This window comes from Cygnus olor, chromosome Z (genome assembly GCF_009769625.2).
Source record: "Cygnus olor isolate bCygOlo1 chromosome Z, bCygOlo1.pri.v2, whole genome shotgun sequence".
Taxonomy (NCBI): domain Eukaryota; kingdom Metazoa; phylum Chordata; class Aves; order Anseriformes; family Anatidae; genus Cygnus; species Cygnus olor.
The window spans coordinates 70326166-70352576 of record NC_049198.1 but is presented as its reverse complement, the minus strand read 5'-3'; the positions used below and the strand labels follow the sequence as shown (position 1 = coordinate 70352576).

Genomic DNA, 26411 nt, shown 5'->3' with positions numbered 1-26411 from the left:
TCCAAACTGTCCAGGTTTTGTAAACATTAATTAAATGCTTTATTAAGCATGTATATCTCAACTTCTTTACCCAGCTCTAATCTCAGTTCTTTCAGCTCATCTAGTTTAAAATGTTTACTTGCTTCTTTTTGCTTATGCAGATTTGCAGGTTTATACGGCACAAGGAAGCACAACAGCAGCCATATAACATTTCCCTTGATGAGATGCTCCTGCTTCAATTTGTCAGTTTTCATTGGGTGCAGGCCTCAGCAGAAGCTTTCAGTGAGAGCTATACTAGAAGAGTATTTTTCTGATTCAGAAATTAAAAACAAAGGAGAGTAATGGAACCAAAACAAAATCCTGTTTTAAGACACAGATTCAATGGATGACAGAATGAAATGGCACTGCCATGTGAGACAGCAAGAAACTAAGTTCTAAGATGCAGAAAATCTGCAGTTCTGTCAACTTTTAAAGAGAATTTCCACACAGAGTATGACAAATTCAAGATGGCTGACAAAGATTCATTAACCCAGAACACCTGCAGGATAGCTAATGAAACACTTCAAAAAAATGAAAGTGGAGAAAGGGTGACCTGGCTTCCAGGCAGGGAGACGCTCCTAACAGAAGGGAGGTAAGAAAAACACATCATGGCAGAACAGATGTTTTGCTTTCTTTGAATGGACCATTCCAATCACTACTGGAATTATAGTTCTTCCTATCTCACTAAAAAAAGAACTGCTAGTAATATATTACACACAACTTGTGTTTTTTTTTTTTTTCTAACTGGAGAGCTGTCCAACTCATGAACATCAGGTTTTGCTTTGCATTCTCAAAAGGAACATTCTGGAAATCTCATGAAAAAAAAAAAAGCTCAAACGAAAATAGGGTCCAAAATCCAAAAAATCATAAAAGGCAAAACGTAGACCCCCCTGCCTTGCTGGACCTCCTGCATTTTCCCTGAGATTCTTCTCAGTCTTTTCAGTGAATGTGTTCTGAGTTAAAATTTGAAAAAAAAAAAAAAAAAAAAAAAAAAAAAAAAAAAAAAAAAAAAAAAAAAAAAAAAACGAGAGAATGAGAAGAGAAGAAAAAGGTCACAGTGCACATGATTTCACATTTCCCTGGAAAAGTTTTTTACAGATCTAACTGAACTGCTGTTTTGTAGGCAAAACTGCTGGCCTGGTGGCCGTGCAGATGATAACCAACAACACTACATACTCATAAAAACTGCAAAGCCTAGGTAACCTACTGAATATTTATATACATGATGAAATTCTACATTTCAATAATTATACACATGTAGTGGACCAAAATTAAACAAAATAAGGAATAACTAGCATACCATGTAAGTACTACATTTACTAATTCCGCCCTGCCAACTGTAAGTCATCTTCATGAACACATTGTGCTATAAAAAATGTGGTCCACGTGTACAATAAAATAAATGACTGGCTGTAAGACAGCAGTTCCCTGCCCTCCCTGATACCTGTGGTTCTGCTCAGGAGGTAACCAATGAGATAAATGTGACAGGTGTCATCCTTTAGTTTCCCCACCATGAATCTATAAGGTCATTAGATCCATCAGACCACTTGCCAAAAAAGAACCTCGTTCTCTGGAGAGTCTCACTGAAAAAAAATGTGGAAAAAGGCTGTGTAAAAATGTATTACCTAGCTTCCTAAGACAGAGAAGATACAAATGGACAGAAGATACATCTGGACATTTTAGCTTTCCATGGAACAAGCAGTTACCTTTAATAGCTCATCTTTTTATTGATGGAATGGAAGACCATGAAGGTCACAGATATATTTTTGCTGACATCCGTATTTTTGTTTGGTTGCATTTACTTTGAAACTTAACATTTGTAATCAAGGAAAGGAAGGAGAAAAAAAAGTGAAGACTTATTGAAGAAAAGGCGTTTAGGTACTATACAATAATTGGGACTGATTATGATACGGTCTCTGTTCTTCCTCTTTCTCCCTTCTTTTCTGATAATTGTCACAGATGTCCCTGGCTGCATAAGGCTCATAATGTGGGCCAAGAGGCTTTTGTTTGATTTGTTTTCTAAAGTAGAGAACAGTCAGACTGTTCTTCTTTCTGTGGCACATCATCAACAACATTGCAAAGAACAGGAGGTGGTCACTGAAGCCAATTTCTGCTCTCCAGCACAAAGCATGTGGCTCCTATTTTATTTTATGGAAGCTTTCTAGGGTGTTTTTTTCAGGTAATGAGGAAATTAAAGTCCTGTTATGATTTGTACATAGTTATTTTGGTGCTTCACATTTAAAACCATAAACATCAATAAAGTGGCATAATGCAAAAGCACAAGGCCATACAGAAAATAACGACAGAAAATAATCAATAGAGCAAAAGTAACAGATACACTACAGAAGAACAGTTTCCCACCTTAATGAAAAATCATTTAAAAGTACTTTACTTCATTAAGTAAACACAGGCTATTATGGTATCTGCATGTTTAATCAATCAAATATAAGTTCTGTCAATGTAAACTTGCCAGAAGTCCTCCTGCTCATTATACATTGAAGAAAAGTTAAGAGGCATTCTTAAGATTCCTTGTCCTTTACAAATCCACAGCTATCCTCAGCTGGGAAATGTTAAAAAAATGGTTTGGAATCCTTTTCAGAAAAGAAGATTTCAAAATGTCTTTTTCATTTAAAGAACACATGTTGCTTTTTGTTTCCGTCTGTCTTAAGGAAGAATATAATAGTTGAATTGATCAGACATATTTAAAAGAACCAGCTTGAGTTACTCTGGTCAAATTCTCCACAAAATATACGTATGCACCTTTTATCTTCACACACAAAGCAAATGGCTGCAATCATAGTTTTATTTCAGTGTATCTAATACCAATCCCTTTAAAAAACTTACTTTACAAACACCTGCTGATTGTAACAAAATGAAACTTTTCTTCTGCAGTTGTCAAATATCCATAAACATAAGTCAGACTTTTACCATTTCTAACGGCACTCAAAAGGTAAGCTCACCCCATCAAAAGTTCCTTTCTTACAGAAAGGGTAACATTAACTCTAAAATTATAGTCCCTCTGTCTTCAGAAATAGTTCAGAACAGTATTTAATGACACAGACTATTGATAGAAGCAGAAATGCTGAGTTTATTTTGTTCAGTAGGTTACTAGGACATTCAGCTGAGGTGAACAAAATGGACTAGAATTCCAGAAGAAACTAAAAATGAAAATTTGACTTTATAAAAAAATAGAATTACCTCTGAAAATAGGCAGAATGTAATAGCTTATCTTTGTTTGGAGTTAAGTGAACACACTGGTAAACTCTATCACTTACATAAAATGAGATTCTGATCCAATGTGTCAGTGACTCTACTACATTCCTCTGCTCATTTTGCAATCAAAACCCTACCGATTCCTGAATACTTACCTCCTTCACTTTTAATCAGATAAAAGTAAAGATGCCCCAGAGGCACAAGGAAGATTAACATTTACCTTGTGATAATCCGCAAAGAACATCATAAAACTGATAAAACTTCCCAAAGCAAACACTGTAATATCTCAGTCCTTTCTTGCACTGGTGGCAGGCAATACCTTTCCCCCATTGCATGCTCAGGTGTAATCTTTTACTACTCCAGTGCAGGAATATAGCCAACACAGCCTCCATTAAAACATTTCTTGAAGGCATTCTTCAGCTTCTAGTCACAAGCCTGCCTGTGTCTGGTGTCTGAGCAGAGCTATCAACTCTTGCAAGTTACATCAAGAAGCCCTCTGCATGTGATGAAAATCACATTCAATGTAGGAAGCACAGCACTCAAACACAGCTATACAACCACAATCCATAGATTATGTGATTAGGCATGAAGAGCGTTAAGTGAGAATATGAGGATGTAAAATCAATGTTAACACTGTATTTTGTTTCTAGCTGAGAAATATTTGATTATAAGTACTCCTTTTATCCAGCTCACAAAACAAATATAACAGAGTTCAGATATGCTGACAGTTTTGGCATTTCTTTGTCCCATATGCATCCATTGTCCAATGGAGTTGGACAAAACCTGCTTATTTTTTCCTACAAGCACAGCTTGCCTTCACTTCTTATAATCACTGCAGTATGTGAACAACTATTTCATCAGATTATCTTGACTGCATGAAGGCTTTCAACTGAACTCAAATGTCTGTAAAAAGAAACTTCATACTGAAACCTGCTATTTATCTGTTTATCTATGTTCTTATTAAACAAAGGCATCTGGTATCCCCCAGAGCTGAAACACAACTCCACTGAAGACCAGTGGCTCAACTTTCCCTGCTACTTCCCTAGGAAATTCTATCTATTAATAAAAAAAATAAATAAGCTTGAAGTCCTCTGCCTAGTAATACAGCCTTGCTTTCATCTTTGCTTATGAACAACTTTACAGGGAACTCAGAGAGCCAGAATTTTGCCTCCATGTTTTTATCCTGACATGCAATAAAGAGCTGTAAACTGTTGTTATTTCAACTGTACACTTTAAATGAATATTATTAAAAGCAGTAACAAGAACAATCTCAGCGAAATGTGATGACAACTTTCTGTTTAGCGATCGAAATGCCTTCCTCCTCTTTAGTTACTGAAAGTCAACATGAGAGAATTAAAGGACATTTAATTGACTGTAATATTCACCAAGTATTTATCCTGCAAAGATCCACATAGACAGCACTTCTCCAAACAAGGAAGTTTATGCAATTTCAAAATGTGATCAGTAAAATTCATGATGGAAAAAATCACCAGGAGCTCTTAAATGCAGAAGATATTACTTCAGACTCAGTAAATCTGCAGTCAAAATATTTTGGTGATTACCATTTTAGGGATGTTTTAATGTGTCTGCACATTTGACCTACCCTTACCTTTCCTGGACATCTCTTTTGTCTGCTCCTGGAGGGAGATACAGAGTGAGTTTGACTGCTACAACTCTTATACGTCTTTAGCCAGAAAGTTTTCCAAAAGCCAGAAATCCATTCTGATTCAGGTTCATAATCATAATCACCAAAAGAGCTGACCTCCCTAGACTGAATTAGCTACACATTCAGGGCACACAGAGAAGAAACACAAGCACTGAGACATAAGACTCACCTGTGCATTCATGCTGTAGTCCTTTCCCATAGTATCCTTTTTCACAGATGCACTCAAACTGGCCAGTGTGAGTGCCACATTTACAGCTTGCCATGATGTCACAGCAGTTTTCATTTGCCTCACAGAGATAGGAACAATGTGATATATCTTCTTGGATATAACTGCCAGAGGGCAGGTCTGAAATTATATCAATTTATTAACAAAAAATGCAACCCCAATTACCCCCACAGTGTCACATTATGTCATTAGTGACATTATTAAAAAAAACACATAGGTTCCAGGTCCAGTTCTAAACTGTAGTGATGGCAGCATGAAGTAGAACATTTATTGACATAAAATGTAAAAAAAAAAATAAAATAAAATAAATGGTGTTCTTATTCTGGAAAAACGTTCACTGAAACCAGTGATGCAAAGATCCCCGAGTTTTCTCACCTGCCTTTGCTTGATTCTAACATTGCCAGAAAGCAGTCTCACCCCCTACCGAAGCTGCTGAGACAGCCTACCGTTGCTTTGCTGGATGCTGTCACTGGCGTCAGGAGAGCATTTCATTTCATGGGATGTACAACCAGTTGGTCATATTAAAAAAAAATCTTTTCTTTCATGCATTTACACAAAACAGTTAAACCTTAACTGGAATAAACACAACAGCAGTAAAGCATACTACTTACATAAAAGTAGCCTGCTTTTAAAAATTAAATACTGCATATAAATGCTAGTTAGTAGTCTGATGCATGTGCTATGTCTCATTCAAGCAGGACTGGCTTACATATGAAGGTCTACTCATGTGTTCTCACTTGCTAAAATTCTTTTGCTTTTCATGAAGAACTTTAAAAGTAGAACCTTTATTCTACTTTGCAATACAGTAGACTGAAAAAGGATAAAAGTAGAGTTCAAACTCTCTTTCTATCCCTTGCTTGTTTCAGTACTATTGAATATGTAAGGCCGTAAAAATAAACTGTATTTACCTTTATACATAGGGATCAAAATTATTTCCGAATAGGCTAGCTTTTGTTGGTGTGTAAAACACACACTAGTTAGTAAGGCTAGTCCTAAGATGTGTATCGGGGGCCTCTTTCAGACAACAAGGTTCATCTATTCAAACAAAAGTTGCACTGTGCCAAGACCATAGTATGTTCTCCTTGGACAAAATGTAGAGTAGAATGGAAGTATGGATAAACCAAGGAAGAGAATTTAGGTTACATTTGCTGATGGTGAGTTAGTCTAACAGTTTATTCTTTTACCTGAGGAATGAACACCTCTGCTAGAAAGTAGGAGGAAATATAAAAAAAAAAATGGTATCTGCGCTACACGAAATGCAGTTGCGAGACAGTGCTTTATACTCAGCCCTGTGCTGCCTGTAGGACTTCTTAGGTTAATACCTTCATGAAGAGCCCTGCGTGCCAGCGCTTCAAACTCAGTAAAACTGTGAAGAAGGTAACAGTGATCTTCTTTTGGATGGGAAGCCATGTCATTCAGTTCTCGAGTATTCCCCTGCCATATCCCGAAGGTGAAGATCTCCACTCCAAATTCACGCAAGGATGCTGCAATGGGTCTTGGGTCTCCACCATTGGAATATCCATCAGTAATGAGAAATATCACCTTTGTGGAATTGCCACGCGCATGCCGCAATATTTGCTGGAAGAGAAAATGAAATGGCACACCTCAGCAAAGCGTTAGTTAATCTGCTTTCCTCCAGGATTTGGCTTCTTTTATTTGGTTACACAGCTAGACTAAGTCTTTGCAATACTACTCACCATAGCAAAGACCAACCACCTGCAAGCAGAGATTATGGTTAGACAACACCAAACACTGACTCACACTTCAGATGGTCAATGTCTGCCCAATCACAGCTGTGAAATAATGACATGATCTGCAATAAGACAATTTCACACTGACTGATAAAAGTCATCCATGTGTTAGACAGCAATGATACTGATCAGTGTTTCAGCAACTATGTTCAGACTGCCGTTTGACAGATAATACAATGAAAATCTAGTCCAAGACCAAGTCCAAGGACAGAAGTTCAGATGCTACCAGCTGTCTCAGCACCATGGAAGTGATGTAGACACAAACCAGCTGCAGTGTGACCAATGTTGTCTTTCTGTTCAGCATATGAATGCCACTTGGTTCCCAACTTGCTTATTTTCACAGATACACGAACCTCTCACCAAGCCACACCATGAAAATGTCGTGCATACCATGGCACACCCGCACCCATTACCATGACTTTCAGTATGTGATATATGGAGAAATCTTCTGCAGTTTGTAAGAGATAACTAAGAAAAACAAATGTTTTACTAAGTGTTATTTTGCTCAAACATGCCCCCCCCAGTGGATCTACTAGAAATCCTGTACGGATAAGCATATCAATGAAAGTTGAAGAATCCGTCAAAACCAGATATAAATCTTGAAAAGAGCTCTCAAACACAACAACAAATTTTCATGTGAATAACCTATGAATGGTTAAAGCTTCCACTGGAAATTTTGTCTTCCCACACATTCCTTTCCGCCCTTCCTCTACCATTTCATTGTCTAAAAAGTGAAATCCACTGAGTGTCTGGAAAGCAAAACAGTGACTATGTTGTTCTCTTCCTATCTAAGGCAGATGAGAAAGACTGATTTACACAGTAAGCCCAAAAGCAATTTAACACTGTACGCATCAACGGAGAACATGCCATAGAGCATGTACATACACAGGTGTGGGTACGAAGGAAAAGGTCGTGAGACCAAAGAGATACTGTCAGAAACAATAGTCTTGAATACAAATTGTCTTGGATACCTCATGTGCAACGTGAAAATACAGCTATACCTGATGAGGCTTCATGAGTCTCCCTCTACGGAGGAGAGTTTCAGATACAGACAAAAACATGGGACTGGTCAGAAACAAGTTCTTAGTCATTGCCAGGCTAGTAATTAACAAATGAAAAGGAAAGAATGCGGGTATAACTGCTGTTAAAAAAAGCTTCAAAAGAGTAAACATACACAGGGTGGCTTGCTTTTCTAAATGCACCCTCAGCGTGCCCCCGCACTCAGGTACAGAATCCTCACTACCAGCACAACTGCACCAGGAAACTTGAACCTGGAGAAATAAGCAGTCCTTGAAACTGTAATTTTATCAACGGAAAGCAAAAGCCCAGAAGTGACAATAATCACTACACCATCATACATCTAGGAGTTGAATGCCAAGTCAAAGACAACAAAAAACTATGTAGCTTAAACCAACCAAACAAAAAACAACAACAAAACAAAACAAAAACCACACCAGTATTCTTTATTCTATGCACACTGCTTGCTCCTAAAAGATCAAAACCCTCCCACATTGTGAGTACTTCTCACAATGGTAACTGCTTTCCTGTTGGTGGTCATTTTTGCTTTGCTTTCAAGCGTGGGGTAACAAATGTGATCTGACATATTTTAATGCCATCTTGTTATGTTCTGATCCATTAAATTCTAAAGCCCACTTCTGATTTATTGCTAGTCTTTCCCTAACAAGCATTTGGACCGCTGGTTATTTCCACCCTAGTGGTGGAAATTTGTCCCATTTGTCCACATTTGTCCCTGTTGAGTTGTCTTTTTCTTTCTTACTGGTTTGCCAGCAACACTTCAGCTCATCTCTCATGGCCTCAAAAACTGCATGTAGCCCCTCCCACCATGCTGCAATCTACAAATTGAAGGATCATTCCCTAATACTTCATACATCACTCACGACAATACTCAAAAGTGCCTGAGTGAAAACATGCCCCACAGGCTCCTGCCCATTTCATCCTTCCAGTCTGACTGTGCACTAATGGTAACTTCTACCCACCCTATGCTTGTTCTTGGACAACAGGCAGAGCATCTCCAAAAATGCTGTGCTAATGCACTATGGACCAGAAGCCACCCTATGGAGTTACCAGTCTTGTACTCAGCCACAGTCTGTCAGAGAGTAAGTATATACGTGACCACCACTAGTTTCTCCTGGTGGCTCTCTGAGGCCCTGAAGCAGATGATTCTGAAGGTGTATTCTCTCCTTTCTCTGTGAACTTAGGTAAAAGTAGGGATAAGTGATTTTCAACTTGTTAGCATGCAAATTGCCAGTTCATTTCAATAACTTTGTACCATGCTATGATCGATAAAACATACCACATATGGTAGACCTTCCAATGGTATCAACAGTACGTTCCAAAAACCATGTCATCCTATGATGAGCAATAAGTGTATTTAAGCCACTCTTGCATACACAAATTCTGAAAAGGGGGATGAACTGAGATGACAGGACAAGGAGAAATAGTTTTAAACTAAAAGAGGAAATATTTAGATTAGATATCAGGAGGAAATTCTTCACTCAAGGGGTGGTGAGGCCCTGGCACAGGTTGCCCAGAGAAGCTGTGGATGCCCCATCCCTGGAGGTGCTCAAGGCCAGGCTGGATGGGGCTCTGGGCAACCTGGTCTGGTGGGAGGGGTCCCTGCCCATGGCAGGGGGGCTGGAACTGGATGGGCGTTGAGGTCCCTTCCAACCCAAACCATTCTATAGTTCTAAAATTTTACGAAGTTTTGTAACAAAATCTTAAAGTAAGACTTACAAAATGAAACTTGTCTAGATTCCAGTTCACAAGTTAGGCCAGTCCAAAGAACCTGCAGAGATTTTACAACCTTCTCACTAAGCCAGGCCAAATTTCAGAACAATTTGATTTTGCAGTCCGTTGATTTCAGGTAGATTTTTAAAGCAAAACCAACCACATGCACGGTAAATCAAAGCACAGACCATTGGCACTGTGGTCTGAAATGCTGGCAGGTGAAGTGTTGCTGTTGGGCTTGATTTTATTACTAACTGTATGCAAAACCCAAAGGGAGTGAAACCAAATTCTCTTGCAGACACAACCCTCTGCAAACCAAACCCATTGTTCTTCATTTTCCTGCGTTATAAGTGGAAAACAAGAATGAAGTGGAAAACTAGAATGAAAAGAATCAGGAAGATAAAGACAAGTCAAACAACAATATGAAGACCAACATTAGGAAAAAAATACAAATGCCTTGTTTCAGAATGCGTTCTGAAAGAGCTGCTCTAAAACAAGCAGCATTGCAAGCAGAGAATGATGCAGCGATACTTATAATTAACACTTTTAATTAACATGTTTAGTATAAACTGTGCTATTTTAAAATAGAACTTAAGCAACTTAAACTTCTATCAACCTTTTAACTATTCAGGCTGAAATTTTCCTCCCAGGATGTTTGTCTTAAGCTGTTTCAGTAGAAATGTCTCTTATTTCTGAAAACAAGATGAGGAAAAACATATGCTCCAACCATATTTACTTGTTTTTTGCAACAGTAGCATCTCTAGGCAGCATGGATTTTCAATCTGCTAATTGCGTTTATAAAAATGATGGGCCTCTATCACCCCTATGGAAAAAAAAATGACCCCAAGCTTGTACAAACTGTGGAACGTGTGTAACTGGGGAAGAAACCACAACTTACATAGGGTTAAGAGACATTCTGGAGGCTGCCAGTTCAATTCTCAGAAGATCCCACCTGCATGCAGCTTGGTCTAGCAGAATACCATTTCAACCCACGATTATGTCGTAACATGCACAGAAGGGGGAACAAAGCTCAGTCTTGGCAGGACCTGCCTTTGTAATTTCAGTAATATCCTTTCAGCACCGTTTCCCTCTGTGCAAAGCACAAAGCTGCACAAACTCTGCATACGAAGGTAGCGGATGGCATTATACACAGCATCACTTTTCAGCAAGTCCTGCTCATAAGAGGCAGCAATCAAACCTCCAAATTTTCCCCAAATTGAGGGACATGTCTGCAAGGCCAATAAACATGCTAGCTTGACTCCCAGTAGTCTAGCCAGGGCAACAGGTATCTTAGAAAGGACTATGTAACTAAATTAGCAAGGATCTCCGCTCCACAAAACTACACAGCCACCAATACCCTCCAAAAACGTTGAGTACACAAATCCTCTGTGTGTTTTCTGTGAGATCAAAAAAGGTTCACGGGCTGTAAGTCCCATGAACAATAGCTTATCAAGCCCTCTTTAAAAGTGAACGTCGTGGGTTATAGTAACTGGGAAGCGTCAGGAAAAGACAATTTACTAAGGGTCAAATGTCCCCTAGCTGTATGAGCCTGAGATATGGCAAGCAGCCAGTAGCTCTTCTGTCCCCTGCATCTGAAAGGGCAACCTCTTCTCTGGGGCAGCACTTCTGTCACACGCTGAGCTGGTGGGTAAGGGAGCATGAAGCTGCGCTGGTGCTACCTGAGGTACTAAAACATTCAGGCACCAACAGATTTGAGCAGAGGAACTGAGCACAGGAACTGACAGAGAGGATTGCTACATATTGACCCCAGAAATCAAAACAAATCAAAGCCACTGAATAGCTTGGCCCACAAGTCTTGCAGCTGTAACTTTAGATACATATTCCCTGCTGTATAACAGCAGAGGAAAAGAACAAGAGAAAGAAACATTCAACATTTGAGGAAACAGAAAAAAAAAGACGTCTTTTTTTTACATTGTTTGTATATATCTGGTGGCCCAGATGGTGTCTAGTATCTTTCTGAGAAAGCACAGTGGCATAAAGAGCAGGCCACCATCCAGAGCAGCTAACAATCCAAGTAAAAGTTTGTTGTCATGTCTTCTGAAAAGCCTTCGCATTATGCACAGTCACTACAAAGATGCATCACTCGCCCCCTCTCTCCAATATCTGCGTGGCACTCCACATCATTTTTGCTTCCTTTAACCCTGACTTTAACACTTTCCTCTACTCCAAAACACCTCTACCCTTTCCTCTCCAGAAAGTCCCTTTGAAACACATATTTTTCATACAGAAATTTAATCTGGTTTTAGATTTCTGTTCACTTAACCCCTCAACTTGCAAGCACGCATGCAGTGGCTCCATGAATTTAGCCAGTCCCCATCAACTTCATGGACTGTATCGATGCAATGATGCTTTTCTTGCATGACCAGGCTCTGCGGTCCTTTCATACATTGTCAGGTTTTTCAATAAATAAAACTTAAGAGCCCACTGAACAGTACTGGGAAGTTAAAAGGATCCTGGAAACCTGCTTCTTTGGTATGAAGATCCACATCTGCTTCTGATTTTAACAACAAAACTGAGCACCAGCCATAACTGAAAATAAAGTGCTGAATGACCTTCATAATTGAGAACACGGCCAATTTGATCACTACTACAAATTAGTACTAAGGGATAAGTACAAACAAAAGAAAACAATTAATAATCTTGATGATTGCAAAATAATGCATGGGGCCACTAGAAACATCTCCTCTTTGACTGTTTTAGTACCCATTTTCCTGTCTACACTTCCTTCGGAGGACAGGTCAGTCAGTTTCAGCAGTTCTTCCAGATCTTAAATAAAACATTCTTTTCACATTAGCAAAAAGTTATTACCATCTGTATTGTATTCAATCTGTGCTTAGTGTGTACAAATATCTGGCAGACTCACCATTTCCTTTGTGCCAATAGCAGCCCTTAGAATTAAAAAATGAAGTCTTGTGCAATAAAAAGTTATCGTACGAAATCCTGCTGTAGAAAGTCACTACTCCAAGGCAAAATGAAACTCTAAAACTACAGTCACAAATGCCTCTAAACCTCCAATTTCTGTGCTTCTAATGCTAAGTTTGTAAAAGAAAATCAAAACCAAAGACTTCTTCAGCCATCTAACTGCCACAGCAATGACAATGTTGAGGCTCTTTGTTACTGCCTCAATTACACGTTCTGCATCTAATCCATAAACATTTGATCCTGGGCCTAATCCCCGTCCTTATTCAGTATTTGGCTTTTAAAGAGGATTTTAACCATACAGAATTTGCCATTAATACATCTGTCTACAGGGAAACAAACTGAAATGGGTTAATCTGTCTCACTTTACAAAACTAAGCCGTTACTAACTGATAACATCAGTCAGACCCAGGATCCTTGCCAGGAGGAGCTTGCCTTAAAAGGTTTAAGTTGGAACCTAGCTTTCACAATCACATTATCCAAGATTAATCACAAAAACTACGCTGCTCCTTGTACACCGTGCAGGGAATAACCTACGTCAGGTCTACAAAGGGAATGTTATCTGTTGTAGGGCAGGAAGAACCATCGCTGTGCCTCAGCAATGAAACAGAAAGCCCTTTATCACAAAGCCATTTATCTCTGCTGTACCAATAGACCACTTACATTGTATTTATTTTCACCCTAGGAATTACAGAGAAGCTACAAACCAAGGGATGAGTGTTCAATAGGACCAGATGATTATTTTTCCCAGAGGATCATTTATTCACTCTAAAATAAATAATTCCCATTTAAAAATATTACTAACTATATATAATACAACATAATCACCATTAAATTTATACTAAAATAAGAAAAGTATTCTTTACTAGAAAAAAAAAGTATAGATTTGACCTATAATTCCAAATACAAAAACGTCTTAATTTCTTATGGATGGGTTCAGAAAGGGAGCTGTGTAGCATTCACAAAGGGAAATGGCAAAGCTAAATCCTTCTGTGAATCTCACCATGTTTCAAGCTTCCTCTGCTTTCATTCTTCCTGCAAGCAGAAAGTCCAAGCCTGGAGGGAAATTTTATCTAAATGAATATTCTGAAAGGAAAAAAAAATCCCTACTGTGATCAACCCTAGCTTTTGATGGAGTTGAGGCATCTCATCACAGAATCCTAAGCAATCCCAAGTTGGTCATGTCACAGGAGTAATGCAGACCTAGGTGGCAACACAAATATTGTCCCCTAAATCATGATGCAGATATTGCTCCTCTACACCTCCTTGCCCCCCTCTCTAAAACAGCAAACATCTCATTTCACCAGCATCTCTTTAGGTCACCAGACACTGCTACTTCCATTGCTCCGCTCAATCAAATCTTATACTCTCTTTAGCTTTTGTTGCTTCTTTCAGGAGAGGAACTAAAAATATTCTACAGTTAGAGATTTTGCTTCCCAGTTGTACTTTTTGCCACTTTCTTCTGCGCTGCTACACAAGCTCTAGAGAATGAGGTGTTACTTCCATATAAGAAATTATCAGAAAAGCTTTCCTGGAATGTTTGCCTGGCATGAACTGTTTAGGGAAACAGTTTAGGGAAAATGTATATCTAAATGGTGAATCTGGATATTTAAATAGTGCTAAAACTAATAGGTTGTTAAGAAAACTACCACCAACAACAACCATAAAAAAGTTACTTTAAACGCAGTGATTTTTGTGCTGGTCTAGTCTTGCACTTCGACGATTTTTACTTCAGTGGAACAATAGACTGGCATTATCAATTTTCTCACAATTCTTTTATGTAATAATCAATGGGTGATCAAAATCATGTGTGTAATCTATGCATACATTTTTTTTTGTCTTTCCTATCCATTTTCATCCTATCTTCAACTTTCGTCTTTTCTTTATGCAGTGTGTCACTCTCATGGCATGCAGTCATCTTTCCTTCATCCTTTAAACTTCTCCAACTTAAAAGTGTTTTTTGACTATCTGAGAATTCTAATCTCTTGTCAATAACTTACTTTATTCATTAAGATTCTTGCAGTAAGTGGTGTTCTTAAATGTATCTTTGTAGAAAAATGCTAGTATTTCATTTTTTGCTTACCCACAGCACTGAACTCCACAGCATCTCTAAGTAACTGGTAAGTACAAACTCAGCAAGTCTCACAATAGTTCTTCTCAGAAGTAGCATGAGGTGCAAACAAGAGGCAATGGACACAAAATAAAATACAGAAAATTCCACTTAAACAGTGGAAAATGGTATTTTTACTACAAAGGTGATCACACAGGTTTCTCAGAAGCATTGTAAGCTCTCCATCCTTGGACATACTCAAAACCTAAATGGACACAGTCCTGAGTATCCTGATTTTGTCTTTGTATAAAGACTACTTCTTCCCCCTACCATCCAAACAAAAACCAAAAACACAACCCACAAACCACCACTGCTTTTGCAATCACAGGAGCCACCACATACAATTTTGACCTAGGTTCAGCTCTACACAAGTGCTGGGACTGTTAGGTCTGATGACTTGGACATTTGGGTGGCTTTCAGCTTTGAGCTCCAAACTGTAGCAAACAGAATACACCTATTCTCCGAGAGACAATAACACATCATCCTTTAGACTTCTAAACTGGACATTAAAAGACAAGGCATCTTATATACATAGCCACTTCCTCAGCTCCTGGTGCTGTATAACCTTTTAACAAGTTACTCAGGAATTTGAAAAGCTGCTGCAGTCTTCATATATTGCTGCGCTCAGTGCTATATTCATAATACCACCTTGCTAATAGATCCGAGTTTCATTTGAAAAATGTAGATTTTCCCAATTTTCTTTGTCTTTGAGCAATTGTCATCATTAATATAATCAAGATGTCACTTGATTTCTCTGGTATGCTCCAGTCTTTGGCTAGTAATTAAAAAAAGGGACTCCAAAATATTTTACTGAATACATAATTAATCTTCATGTATTTTCAGACAAGTATTCACACCACTATTGACTGATGCATCTGCCAAATACTTTTTTGAGTTTGTTTTAAACATTCATTTCTCTAAAAACACAGGGAAGAAGCTGAACAGAATAACTAATACCCAAAGGACAAACACACTTCATGACCTGTCCTATCTACTGCCAGCTGTCACTGCTCAATTATCTTCTGAATTTTTGCTCCAGGACTGCTGGAATCAAGCAACATGCACACAGTTATCACTGGTAAGAGCTGTCTCAGCCCAATGGGGTGTGTGGGACTATTTGATAGAGAAACAAGACAGACAGCTAGACATCCTGCTTCACTGTTTATACTGTGTATGTTCAGCAAATCACCACAGACCTGCCTGTTAAAGCTTTTTATAGGCTGCCTGTCAGATTCAAGGAGTTTCTTCATCCTCCCAGTTGAAGTTACCAGGTGAGACTGGGAAACAGTGTAATATTAACATGAACTTTTGTTTTGAATTGTGTTCACTTCATAGAGAAGTAGCTCAAAAACTTGGATAGGTTCCTAGTCCCATAAAGAGCCTATGCCTGAGAATGTTGGCACTCCAGTCTTGGTGTTCTGTGTCTTACCCCTGGTCTTTCTAGCAAGACAACCACTGGGAAGCAGGAAGACAGACAATAACAGTGGCAAATAGTAATTTTGACAAACCTCTACTCTCTGTTAATGGAACATCTTTCAGATTTTGTCAAGGACATGCTTCATATGAGCAAAAGGTTGCTATTGCTATTAAAGAGCAACACTGCTTTTAATTTCTGCAGCTAGGACAGTCAGAAAATTCTGAGCCACAAGCATTCTTCTGTCCTGCTTGTAAAATCTAACTTTCAAATTCCACTAACAAGTGGAACTAGAGGAGAGAGGCTAAAAAAGTGCCACAGAACATGCAAAATGTATTACAAACAGAATATTAATGCGGAGGTTCATGTCAGGAAGTACTGCTAAAAATGATGTATTTTGCTAGAAAGACCTCTCGTAAGGCTGGGAAATGTATCATAAATAAAACAACTTTTTTCCCCTTGACCTCTTCAAAATTATAAATGTCTTTCCTATCCCAGGAACAAATCACCTAGTAATGTTTCTGGTTTGGCTTCGTGTCTCTGGAGAAAAGCACATGGTAAAACTAATTTCTCTGTGAAGGTGCTAACTCTAAAGGAGTGGGGATCAGAGGGTACTGAGTGTCAGGCCACTCCAGCAAAGCCTCTGAGAGAAAAGGACAGAAAATGGTTTTCTCAGGAAAAGTAATCTACTCTTAAAACATTTATGAAAAGATAATCCAGATGCTATAGCAATGAAAGGTTTATTTCATTGTCCTGTTACTTCTGCTATTGTATCAATGAGACTCATGCCAATTCCTGCAGCAATATCTCATGTTTCCTACCTTTCTTCCACCTATTTTATGTTGTTGCACCAGGAAATGGCTGGAGGCTTTGTGGTACTAGGCTGTAAATAATGAGTCTGCCTTTTAAGGGGGGCTTGTCTTAGCAGACGAGCAACACAGTGGGTGTTGGCACACCTCTCTTTGCATTCCCAAACCTCCTCTCCTCCGCACCTACCTAGCTGGTTGACACAACACAGTTCAGGAAAACTGCTGTACACTGTGCCAGGCAGGTCCTTCCAGGCAGGAACATCCACCTCAATTCTTAGAAGTTAAAGTCATGAAAAATGTTAAATGTGTTCTGATCACGAGACATTGTAAAGGTTGGAGTTAGACCAGCTTCTGCAGCCCAGGGAAACCAACTGAAGTAGGTCCGCGATCACAAGGCAGGGAACAAATACCCAGTAATGTGGGTTTCTGCATTGGTAGTGCCCAACTCCCTGGTGGTACCAACCCAGCAACAAGAGAGAACACCCTTCTTTGGGCTGAGATGAGAACATTCTCCTACGGTTGCCCACTTTTTAAAGAAAGCGGTACTTCTTTGTTTTTTTTTTTTATGCTTAGCACATAACAACTCAAGAGCATCAACAAGACTAGAATAGACCAACACTGGTGGAATAGGTAAAAATGAAAGGGTCTCTCACAGAAACGAAAAGCAGACTTCAGATGACTAATATACACCACCTCAGCAAAATCCATGCCATTACTAAAATTGGCTATTTGCACCGTTCCCTAGGACCTCTCTTAAACACTGTAACAATTTCTTTGCTTCTGAAAGGCTCCAAGTGCAGGCAATCTCCTAGTCAAAGCAGATGAGAAAGAAAGCATCAGCTCATCATTCAACTCTACCCTATGCAGCATCACCAAGAGGTACTCTTCAGAAATGGAAGTCACAAAGCACTATGCAGTTAAAGGAGGGATGAAGCGATATACCCATAAGGGTTTTTTCAGCCTTACAACTCTATGAAGAACACTCAGGAAACACAGTCAGTCGACTGGAAACTAGTAAAAACTGATGTGCTTTCTATAGATTTTCATGAAGACTATGACTTAGACCAAATCTCACTCGGCTTCAAAGTTTTTCTTTCTGCTATCTATAACCACAAACATCTGAGTACCACTGCCCAAATTCGTAGCAGTGCACCAGGCAATAAACAGACAATATGCCACAATGAGCATCTCAAAATTGAAGAAAAAAGGGGACTTCAAGTTCTTCTGTGGACTGGTGTGCCATTCTCAGAGAAAGTTGTGTAAGAAAATTTCTAGGCCAAGAGCTGTGCAGAAGTGTAAGGGTAGATGGTAACTTTCACACTTTCAGGCCACGTTTTAGTAAGCCATAGACACTGCATGAAAGTACTGCAAACCACTCCGTTTGATAACAATTCATTTATATGTAACATTTTGCATTGCTGTTACTTACCCCCTAATACTTGCATTAACATACTCTTGGAGTGTATTCAAAGACAAACTGCAATTTGGAAGGGCATGAGGTTCACAGTGTTAAAGAGAAGAGGTAAGTGACTTTTTCACGCCACGAAATACAATTCTTTGAAAAGCAATGAAGAACAGAAGAATGCTCACTAGTATTTTTTGTTTTGGATCAGAACTAACAAGTTTATTGCTTTTAGGGATACTGGAGAGGGAAGATCATGGAGAATAAGGGAGAGGAAGTAGGTGTTTACATCAGTTCAGAGTCTGGAGTTACATGCTCTATCTACGCACCTGCAGCTGCCTGTATACCCAACGGAGAGGGAGATGGTGGAATAGAGCTTCAGCTAGAAATGCTGTACGGAGGTGCTGCTGGTGGGAATGGCCCTGAGGGAGGTCTCTGTAGGGATGTCAAACTCCCAGGCTGAGGTGCTTGAGTCTGTGCTGGAAATCATGCTGCCCCTCTCTTCTGAACCTCACACTGATCAACTCACTCCACCTTGCTGAACTGACCAGGCAAAAGGGTATGTAGCAGTATCCTTCAGTGCTTCTTTGAAACACGTTATTTTAACATTTTAAAAACAAATTACACATAACTTAAAGGGAAGATAATAAATGTCCAGTCTGCTAAATACCAAACTTCCAAACCACACGCTTCTGGTTACACAGAAGCAAAACACAATTCTGGGAGCAGAAACAGACCAATTTCCAACAAGTAGGTTTCTACCAGTTAACTCCACTTAGCTTCATAAATGACGTTAAACCTAGAACTTTTCACCAGTCCTGGCCAATAAGGCAGAGAAAAATGTAATTATTTCATAAATCTCTAAGGTGGGCCCATTTCAGGCTAGGCCCAAAGACAATGAACAGTGTGCAGATGTGTGTCCTGACTCTGACCCTGCTGTATTAATCTTGTGAGCAAAACCTACGCAAAACTGCAGTATGCAGGGACAAGTACTTTTCACAAACACCACAATGATTAAAAGTGGTAATTTAGAGCTGACTGTAATGCTGGCTGACAGGAACTCCACTCCCAGTTTGCTCAGTGATTGTTAACAACCAGCTCAGCAATTTCAAAGGTGACCACAGAGGTAAAACAGGTTGACTTCTATATTTTTCACTGTAACCTTTAACTCCAAGGGTGTTTCAGGACTCACAGAAGCCCACTGCTGTCGAATACTCTGTCAGCTCCATCTGACCAAAGCCACCATCTTATATTTAGAGATAGGAACAGAAATCCATAAACACATTTTTGGTAAACTGACAACATACACAACTCTAAATGCAAATCTTTTCAATGAGATGATATTACCTTTTTTTTTTTTTTTTTTCAAAAAAAACACAAAAACACAAGGTAAGATTTTTTTTCAACTCCTTTTGATTCAACAATTTTTAATTTCAAAATGAGATACTGAACCTGAAAATGCATTGAAGTTATAGGCCAACTGTTCTTAGTGGGTAACAACGCTGCATCTTGTGCTTTCATGCTTCTGATGTATAGAAGAAACAAACCAATCACTGCATATTTAAACAAGCATTAAATAAGCATTAAATTTGTTTATCCTAAATTGATATGTGCTTACATTCTTTTGAGGGTCATTTTTTTCATGTTTGTTAATTGGATGATAACAGAACACCAAATCTGTCATACTGGCTGGCTGTTTGTCATGCTCCCTCACGATCAGGTTAGATACAAAAGCCAGATTTTATTTTTAAAGACCAGATGCAGTCAGAAATAGAAAGTGTGTCACTTGAGTCTGTAGGTGTTGTGGCAGACCTTCCACTTACATATACTACTGACTTCAGTGGAGCATAGCTGAACTACAAAAGCAAAATGCCCAGCTTTTTAACGTAACAATTGTCACAACACAGAGCAACAACCACAGCCTTTCTCAGCTACTATTGCCCAGTTGCTTAGAACAATTAACTTGGCTATTTAGGGATGGCTATGGGTAAGTAAACTCTGACTTCAGCTCAAGAGCACTGCAGCCTACGACTTCCAAGTCCAGTTTTGAAGAATTGCCATTTTACTTACATTGGAAGACAGAACATGGCCTGTCTTCTGAGAAGCAGCTATTACTATTTTGTCAAAAGGCTGCTACATGGAGTAGTTTAAATCATTTTTATTTTAATCTTTTTTAGCCCCTAACAACCAGGGCAGCTTCAGGCCATATAAATTGTCCAGCGATAAAGACAGAGACCTCTTTTTTCTGCTAGCAAGCATGTAACTGTGACTACAGTTAGTATCTTGGGCACTGAGGACATACCATTGAATTCCTGCTCTGGTATGATGGTTCCATTACTATTTCTTGATCAATCTGGGAAGAAACACAGAACGCTCCCCCAAGGTGCAGTGGGTGCTGATGGCACTGGTTACCTCTCAGGATCAGAAGCTCCAAACGAAACACTCTTTCATGTACTCCAGCAGCATGCTGAGGTTTTGGAATAGGGAGTGTCAGGCACCTACATCTGGGAAATTCAGCACTTCACACTAAAGGGAGGTCTTTGGGTTTTAGGCGCATCCCTTCAACAGCGGCAGCACCGCTTCCTCAGGCCTGCCTGTACTTTCTTCATTTCTGCTTCAGCTATTTCCTCACTGTCGCAACAGCCCTGCAGCGTTCCAGAATGCAGAAAGCAATCTGCTTAACATCTGCTGCAAGCGGTTTGTGCTGTCCCATCAACTCACGATGAGAAAAACTGGAGCCAAAAGAGTTTTGAATGAGTGAGCTTAGTTTCTTCCCCTTCCTTACACTATTTCTGGTTACATACACATTACAGGAAGGACTGCCTCTAAGTTCATACCTCTAAATAACTGCTTTAACAGATATTTTGTTATGCTAAGTATGTTTTATAACTCAACATCTGTTCTTCTTAAGATGCACAATGTATACAAATAAGAAAATGAGTCTTAAGCCACATGTATTGATGTCCTTCGAAGGAAGTTTTGTTGATCTTAAAACTGAATTCTGAATGACTTCATGCCAAAACTCTCTCTCCATTTTTATATTAACTACTCTAGATATCATACAAGACATATACATAGGGCAAGCCACATTTTATCTGATTGCATAGATGATATTGTTGAATAAATTTTCAGTCTTACTCAAGCTACAGCTTTCAGCCATAAGGTGAGGACTGCAGCATCTTAAATTTCAGTCAGTGCTAACATCTTGGGAATCCAAGACACAGAAAAAAGTACCTCCAACAAAGCTGTTATTTACTCCAACTGCTTGAAGCAGACCCTGTGTTATGTCAAAGTAGATGCTACCTCACCATCTAGTTTTAGAAGCAGCATACAGGGGTTTTGACTGATACTTGCCAAAGGTCCAGATTCAGTACCCAGTTCCCTACTGTTCTTTCTTCTCCTGCCTTATATGCTAACAAACAAAGTTAAAATCACAAACCTCCTATGACCTGTAAATATGAAGTCAGTAGTCAAATAACAAGAAAAAACTACAGCATCTGGAAGGTTGGCCTGGAGGCCACCACACTTTATGAGCTAGCAGGAAGGTGTAAGTAGTGCTTCTTACAGACGTAAGAAACTAAATTTTAAGAGTAAAATTATATTCAAAAACATTCTAGTGTGTGTGCAGATGAACACAACACTGATAATGGCTAAGCAAAACTCACCTTGAAATGTTATTAAACCACTCAGAATCCAAACCTGAAAAACTTCCCTTCACTGGGGAACTTTAACTAGCCAGCACAACAAACACACCTTCAAATTCCTGCAATCTGAAGCTAACGTAAGATGTCTGTGGTGCATGTAATTGCAATGGATCAACCTCTTGGATGAACTAAAGATAGGACAAAGTGGATTGTTTTTTCCCAAACCTGCAATTAAGTCCTGTCTCTGGAGCTCTGGAAAAAAAGACCATGGCAACAGAAACTCTGACACCTGGATCACTGAGAAAAGTAACACAAATACCAGGCTTTCTTACATCAGTAGACGTATCTAACGCTTGCTAGCTCAAGTGTGCCATGAAATCCCAAACAGGGTCACAAAACTAAACACTGATAGTAGCTGCTGTCTTTTGTGGTACAAAGACACATATTTCTACGTACCTTATACGAGGTGTCTTTAATCTGCTGGGTAGGAATTTTGTCGAAGATTGGTCCACACGTACGCATGGACAGCTCTGACAAAATGCAGAAGCTCTGCAATAAACTTCTCTGAAAAGCACCTCTAAAGAGGGTACAAAACTGCAGAGCCAAGGAGAACCAAACCCCCTTTTTTTCTGGGAGAAGATGGACACTGAATGAACTTGCAACATTTGGTGAAACCGAGTAGCCCTGCATTCAGGGGATGTTCAGTGAAGAGTATTGCTGCCACGGGTTCTGCTACAGTAAATATTAAGTATATCGTGCTCTTGTTCAGTTACTACATCCCACTCCCAGGTACGCCACCGACCGGCCTGATGACCTTACAGAATTCATTTATCCCTGTCTGTGCCTCATTCTTCCATAGAACTGTCACGGACTTGAGCAACTCACTTTGAGACATGGAGAGTAAGTGCCAGGATTATAGTAGTGATGCACTTTCCTTAGTTTTCTGTTACTACGACACTTAACTATTTGTTAGAGTTTGCCATGCTTTGCAGATGCTTTTGGTTTTGGAAAACAAGCAGAGAATTCTGGTTAGAAGCAGAAGAAACACCACATTAAAGTATAAGAATAAAAATGCGACATTTTAGGAAAGTGAAAGAAAAAAATAGTATCAATTTTAACAAAAGACAGTTAGAAACAAAGGACAGCAATATAAGAGTCCATAGGGAACACCAACTTTGTAATACTTAAAATACTTCTCTAAATTTGTTCCAGCAGTGGTATTTCAAACATAGAACAGTCATTCTCTGAAGAGTCCTAGAAAGGACAGTATTCCCCGAAGCTGCAATTTGTCTCACATGAAGAAGACACACTGAACAAAACCACAGGACAGCATCTTCAACCAAAAGTCAGCAAACCGTGCAAAATTTAACTGTGTTACTCTATCTCAATTCTCTCTGCCACCATGTGAATGTTCTTCTTCCCATGTTCTCCTGGGACCACAGTGTAAAATGACAACGACGCTGTGGTATCCACAAGGCTTAGCTGTGCTCATAAAAATAAATTGTAGGTTTCTGAACTTTTGTTTATTTCATTTCAAAGGTATGATTAGTTAAGTCTACACGTCCAAGAAAGCAGCATTTCTTTAAGTTACGTTTTGTTTGTAACAATATTTTAAACTTGTATCATTATTTTTTTCCACACAACATCTCTGAGATGGATCCGCATCAAATCTTGGTTCCAGAATGGAAGATCTAACACAGGAATGTCTTTTCCTAAAGCACGTTTTCCACATGTAACTCAGGGCACACTGGAAAATGGTTTGCCTGTCTCCTGCCAAACGTGAAGAAGAGAATAATCATTTCCAGCTTCATAAGCCTAACACTGATGGACATCTTGCAGCCTCGCTCACCAGCTACAAACGAGCGCCTAAGATGTTTCAAGATAAATACAATCGATGATCAGCTACACCTCACTACCAGAAATTAGACATAAAAATACCAAAAAATTGGACTTGCTTGGGAATGCTCTTGCACACAGAGGCCAAACGGCCAGGAACAGCACAGTCTACCCTCATAAGAAAGCTTCCAGAGCAGACTGGCTGTCCACCAGTGTCTACTGGGAATCCTCCCTAGCATGCACAAGTGCCAGCATATGCCCAGGATCTGCCCTGACCACACTTGTGCCATGGGACTGAGTAACAACTTAACACCACAGACGGTGCCATTCCAGCGCCTGGAAATGTTCCTGGGCATGCTTCTATTTATTGGTAGGCGACACACAGCCTGAGGGCACCTATGTCAGTCATTAGCGAGTGAAATAGTCACCTGGCGACAGTATGTAGACATCCCTGACTGCTGACAGCTACCGGGGAACTGGGTCCCACTGCCAAGAAGCGAGGCAGATGCCAGACTTGTCTCGTATGTATCTCTGTCACTTCTGAAACCGCGTCCACCCTCCTTCAACGAGCACATTTCATGCATTTATTTGCAACTGCTGCAGAGAACAGAGGGGCTGCAAGCGCAGGCAGTATGGAATGACGGTGACAAGTCGCCCTGACCAGACTACGCCACGTCCCACACCACCGTGTAGCTCTGTGCACCTTGACACCACCGCATGCAGGATCACACACCCCACCACCACGTGGAGGACCACACTCCACACCACCACCACCAAGAGGATCATCACTACCACCAAGAGGATCATACCCTACATCACCACCACCAGCAGAACCACCTCCACCACACACTAGACCACACTCCACACCACCAATACATGGAGGATCACACGCCACCGTCACTGCACACAGGATCACACTCCACACCACTGCCACACGCAGGGCCACACACCACCACAGCATGGAGGACCACACACTACCACCACCTCAAGGAGGACCATATTCCACAGCACCAACAACCACATGGAGCATCATGACCACCACAGCCTGGACCACATACCACCATCATGTGTAGAAACAGATGCTACACCACCACCACCACCACACGCAGGGCCATCCCCCCCCCCAGGCCCCACGGATCATAACCCACACCATCACCACATGGAAGACCACACTCCACAGTACTACCACAGAGGATCACACTCCACACCACCACCACAAGCATCACCAGCACCACACGCAGGACACATGCCACCAGGACATGCAGGACATCACTCACGCCCACAGGGAGGCTCATACCCCACACCTCCACCACATGGAAGACCTTACACCACTCCATCACCACCACAGGGAGGACCACACTCCACAGCACCGCCACAAGCAGAACCACTCTCAACAGCACCACCACCACTACATGCACACCATATGCCCCCAACAGAAGGAGGATCCTACACCACACCACCACCACAGGGAAGACCCCACGCCACTCCACCACCACCACATGCAGGACCACTCTCCACAGCACCACCACCAGAAGGGGGACCCTACCCCACACCACCACCACCACATGGAAGACGACACTTCGGAGCACCACCACCACACGCAGGACCACACTCACACCACAGGGAGGTTCACACCACCACACGTTAGCCCACACCACCCCACCCCCCCACCACGGGCAGAACCCCACTCCGGACCCCCACCACGGGCAGACCCCGACTTCCCCCCCCCCCCCCCCAACACCACCCCGCGTGCCTCCCCCGGGCGCTCACCGCCGCCTGCTGGAAGGCGCCCTTGGTGTAGGTGCCGCCGCCGCGGTAGGCGATGGCGGGGATCTCGCGTCCCAGCAGGGCGCACTTGTGCTGCTGCGGCCGCCGCCGCGAGATGTAGTCCACGCGGGGCGCCACGTTGCTGCGCGAGGAGAAGGTGACGATGGCGACGCGCGTGGCCGCGGGCACGACGGGGAAGTCGGAGAGCAGCTTCTTGACGAAGCGCAGCTCGCTGGCGAAGTTGGCCGGCCCCACGCTCGACGACTCGTCCACCAGGAAGACCAGCTCCAGCCGCCCGCTGCGCGCCCGCAGGCGCCGCACCTGGCGCTTGAAGGCGCGGCCCAGCCGCTCCACGCGGCTCCCCGTCGTGTCGGGCAGCGCTGCCGCCGCCGCCGCCGCCGCCGCCGCCGGAGGGGCGGCCAGGGCCGGCGAGGCGAAGGTGGGCGCCCGGGGGCTCTGCGGCAGCGCCAGCGACAGCCCCCCCAGGCAGCACAGGGCCACCAGCGGCCACATGGCGGGCGCGGGCGGACGCCGGCGGCTCGGGCGGAGGGCGGCCGGTCGCCCCCTTGTCGCCACACCTCCTCGCAGGGCGGCCCCCAGCAGGTACCCGCGCCCCTTTAATCCCCCCCGCCCCTGTGTCCTCCCTCCCCGGACCGCCCCGGACCGCCCCGATGGGTGCCGGGGGTGGGGGGACACGGGACGGGGCGGTGTGCTGGGTGTGTGTGGGGGGGTCCCCGCGGCGCCCCGCTGCATGAAGCTCCCAAAGAGACCCCCCTGCACAGCCCCGGGACCCCCCGACAGAGCCCCGGGGGGGGGGGGCACGGTTTTTCTGAGAAAATGTCCTTCTCTGGGCTGCTGCGAGGTGCG

At 41.5% G+C, this 26411-nt stretch overlaps 1 protein-coding gene across 5 annotated transcripts in view; it reads right to left on the bottom strand.

Moving 5' to 3' along the window:
- The window catches only part of SVEP1 (sushi, von Willebrand factor type A, EGF and pentraxin domain containing 1), a 127438-nt gene extending 101281 nt beyond the window's left edge, over positions 1-26157 (bottom strand). For all 5 annotated transcript variants that reach the window (XM_040540192.1, XM_040540193.1, XM_040540194.1 and 2 more), the window contains exons 1-3: positions 25548-26157; positions 6446-6701; positions 5067-5243 (exon numbers count right to left, since the gene is read on the bottom strand). In XM_040540192.1, coding sequence (XP_040396126.1) covers positions 5067-5243; positions 6446-6701; positions 25548-26057 — 943 coding nt within the window. In that variant the 5' untranslated portion in view covers positions 26058-26157. The remainder of the gene's footprint in view (positions 1-5066; positions 5244-6445; positions 6702-25547) is intronic.
- Between the last annotated feature and the right edge of the window lie 254 nt (positions 26158-26411).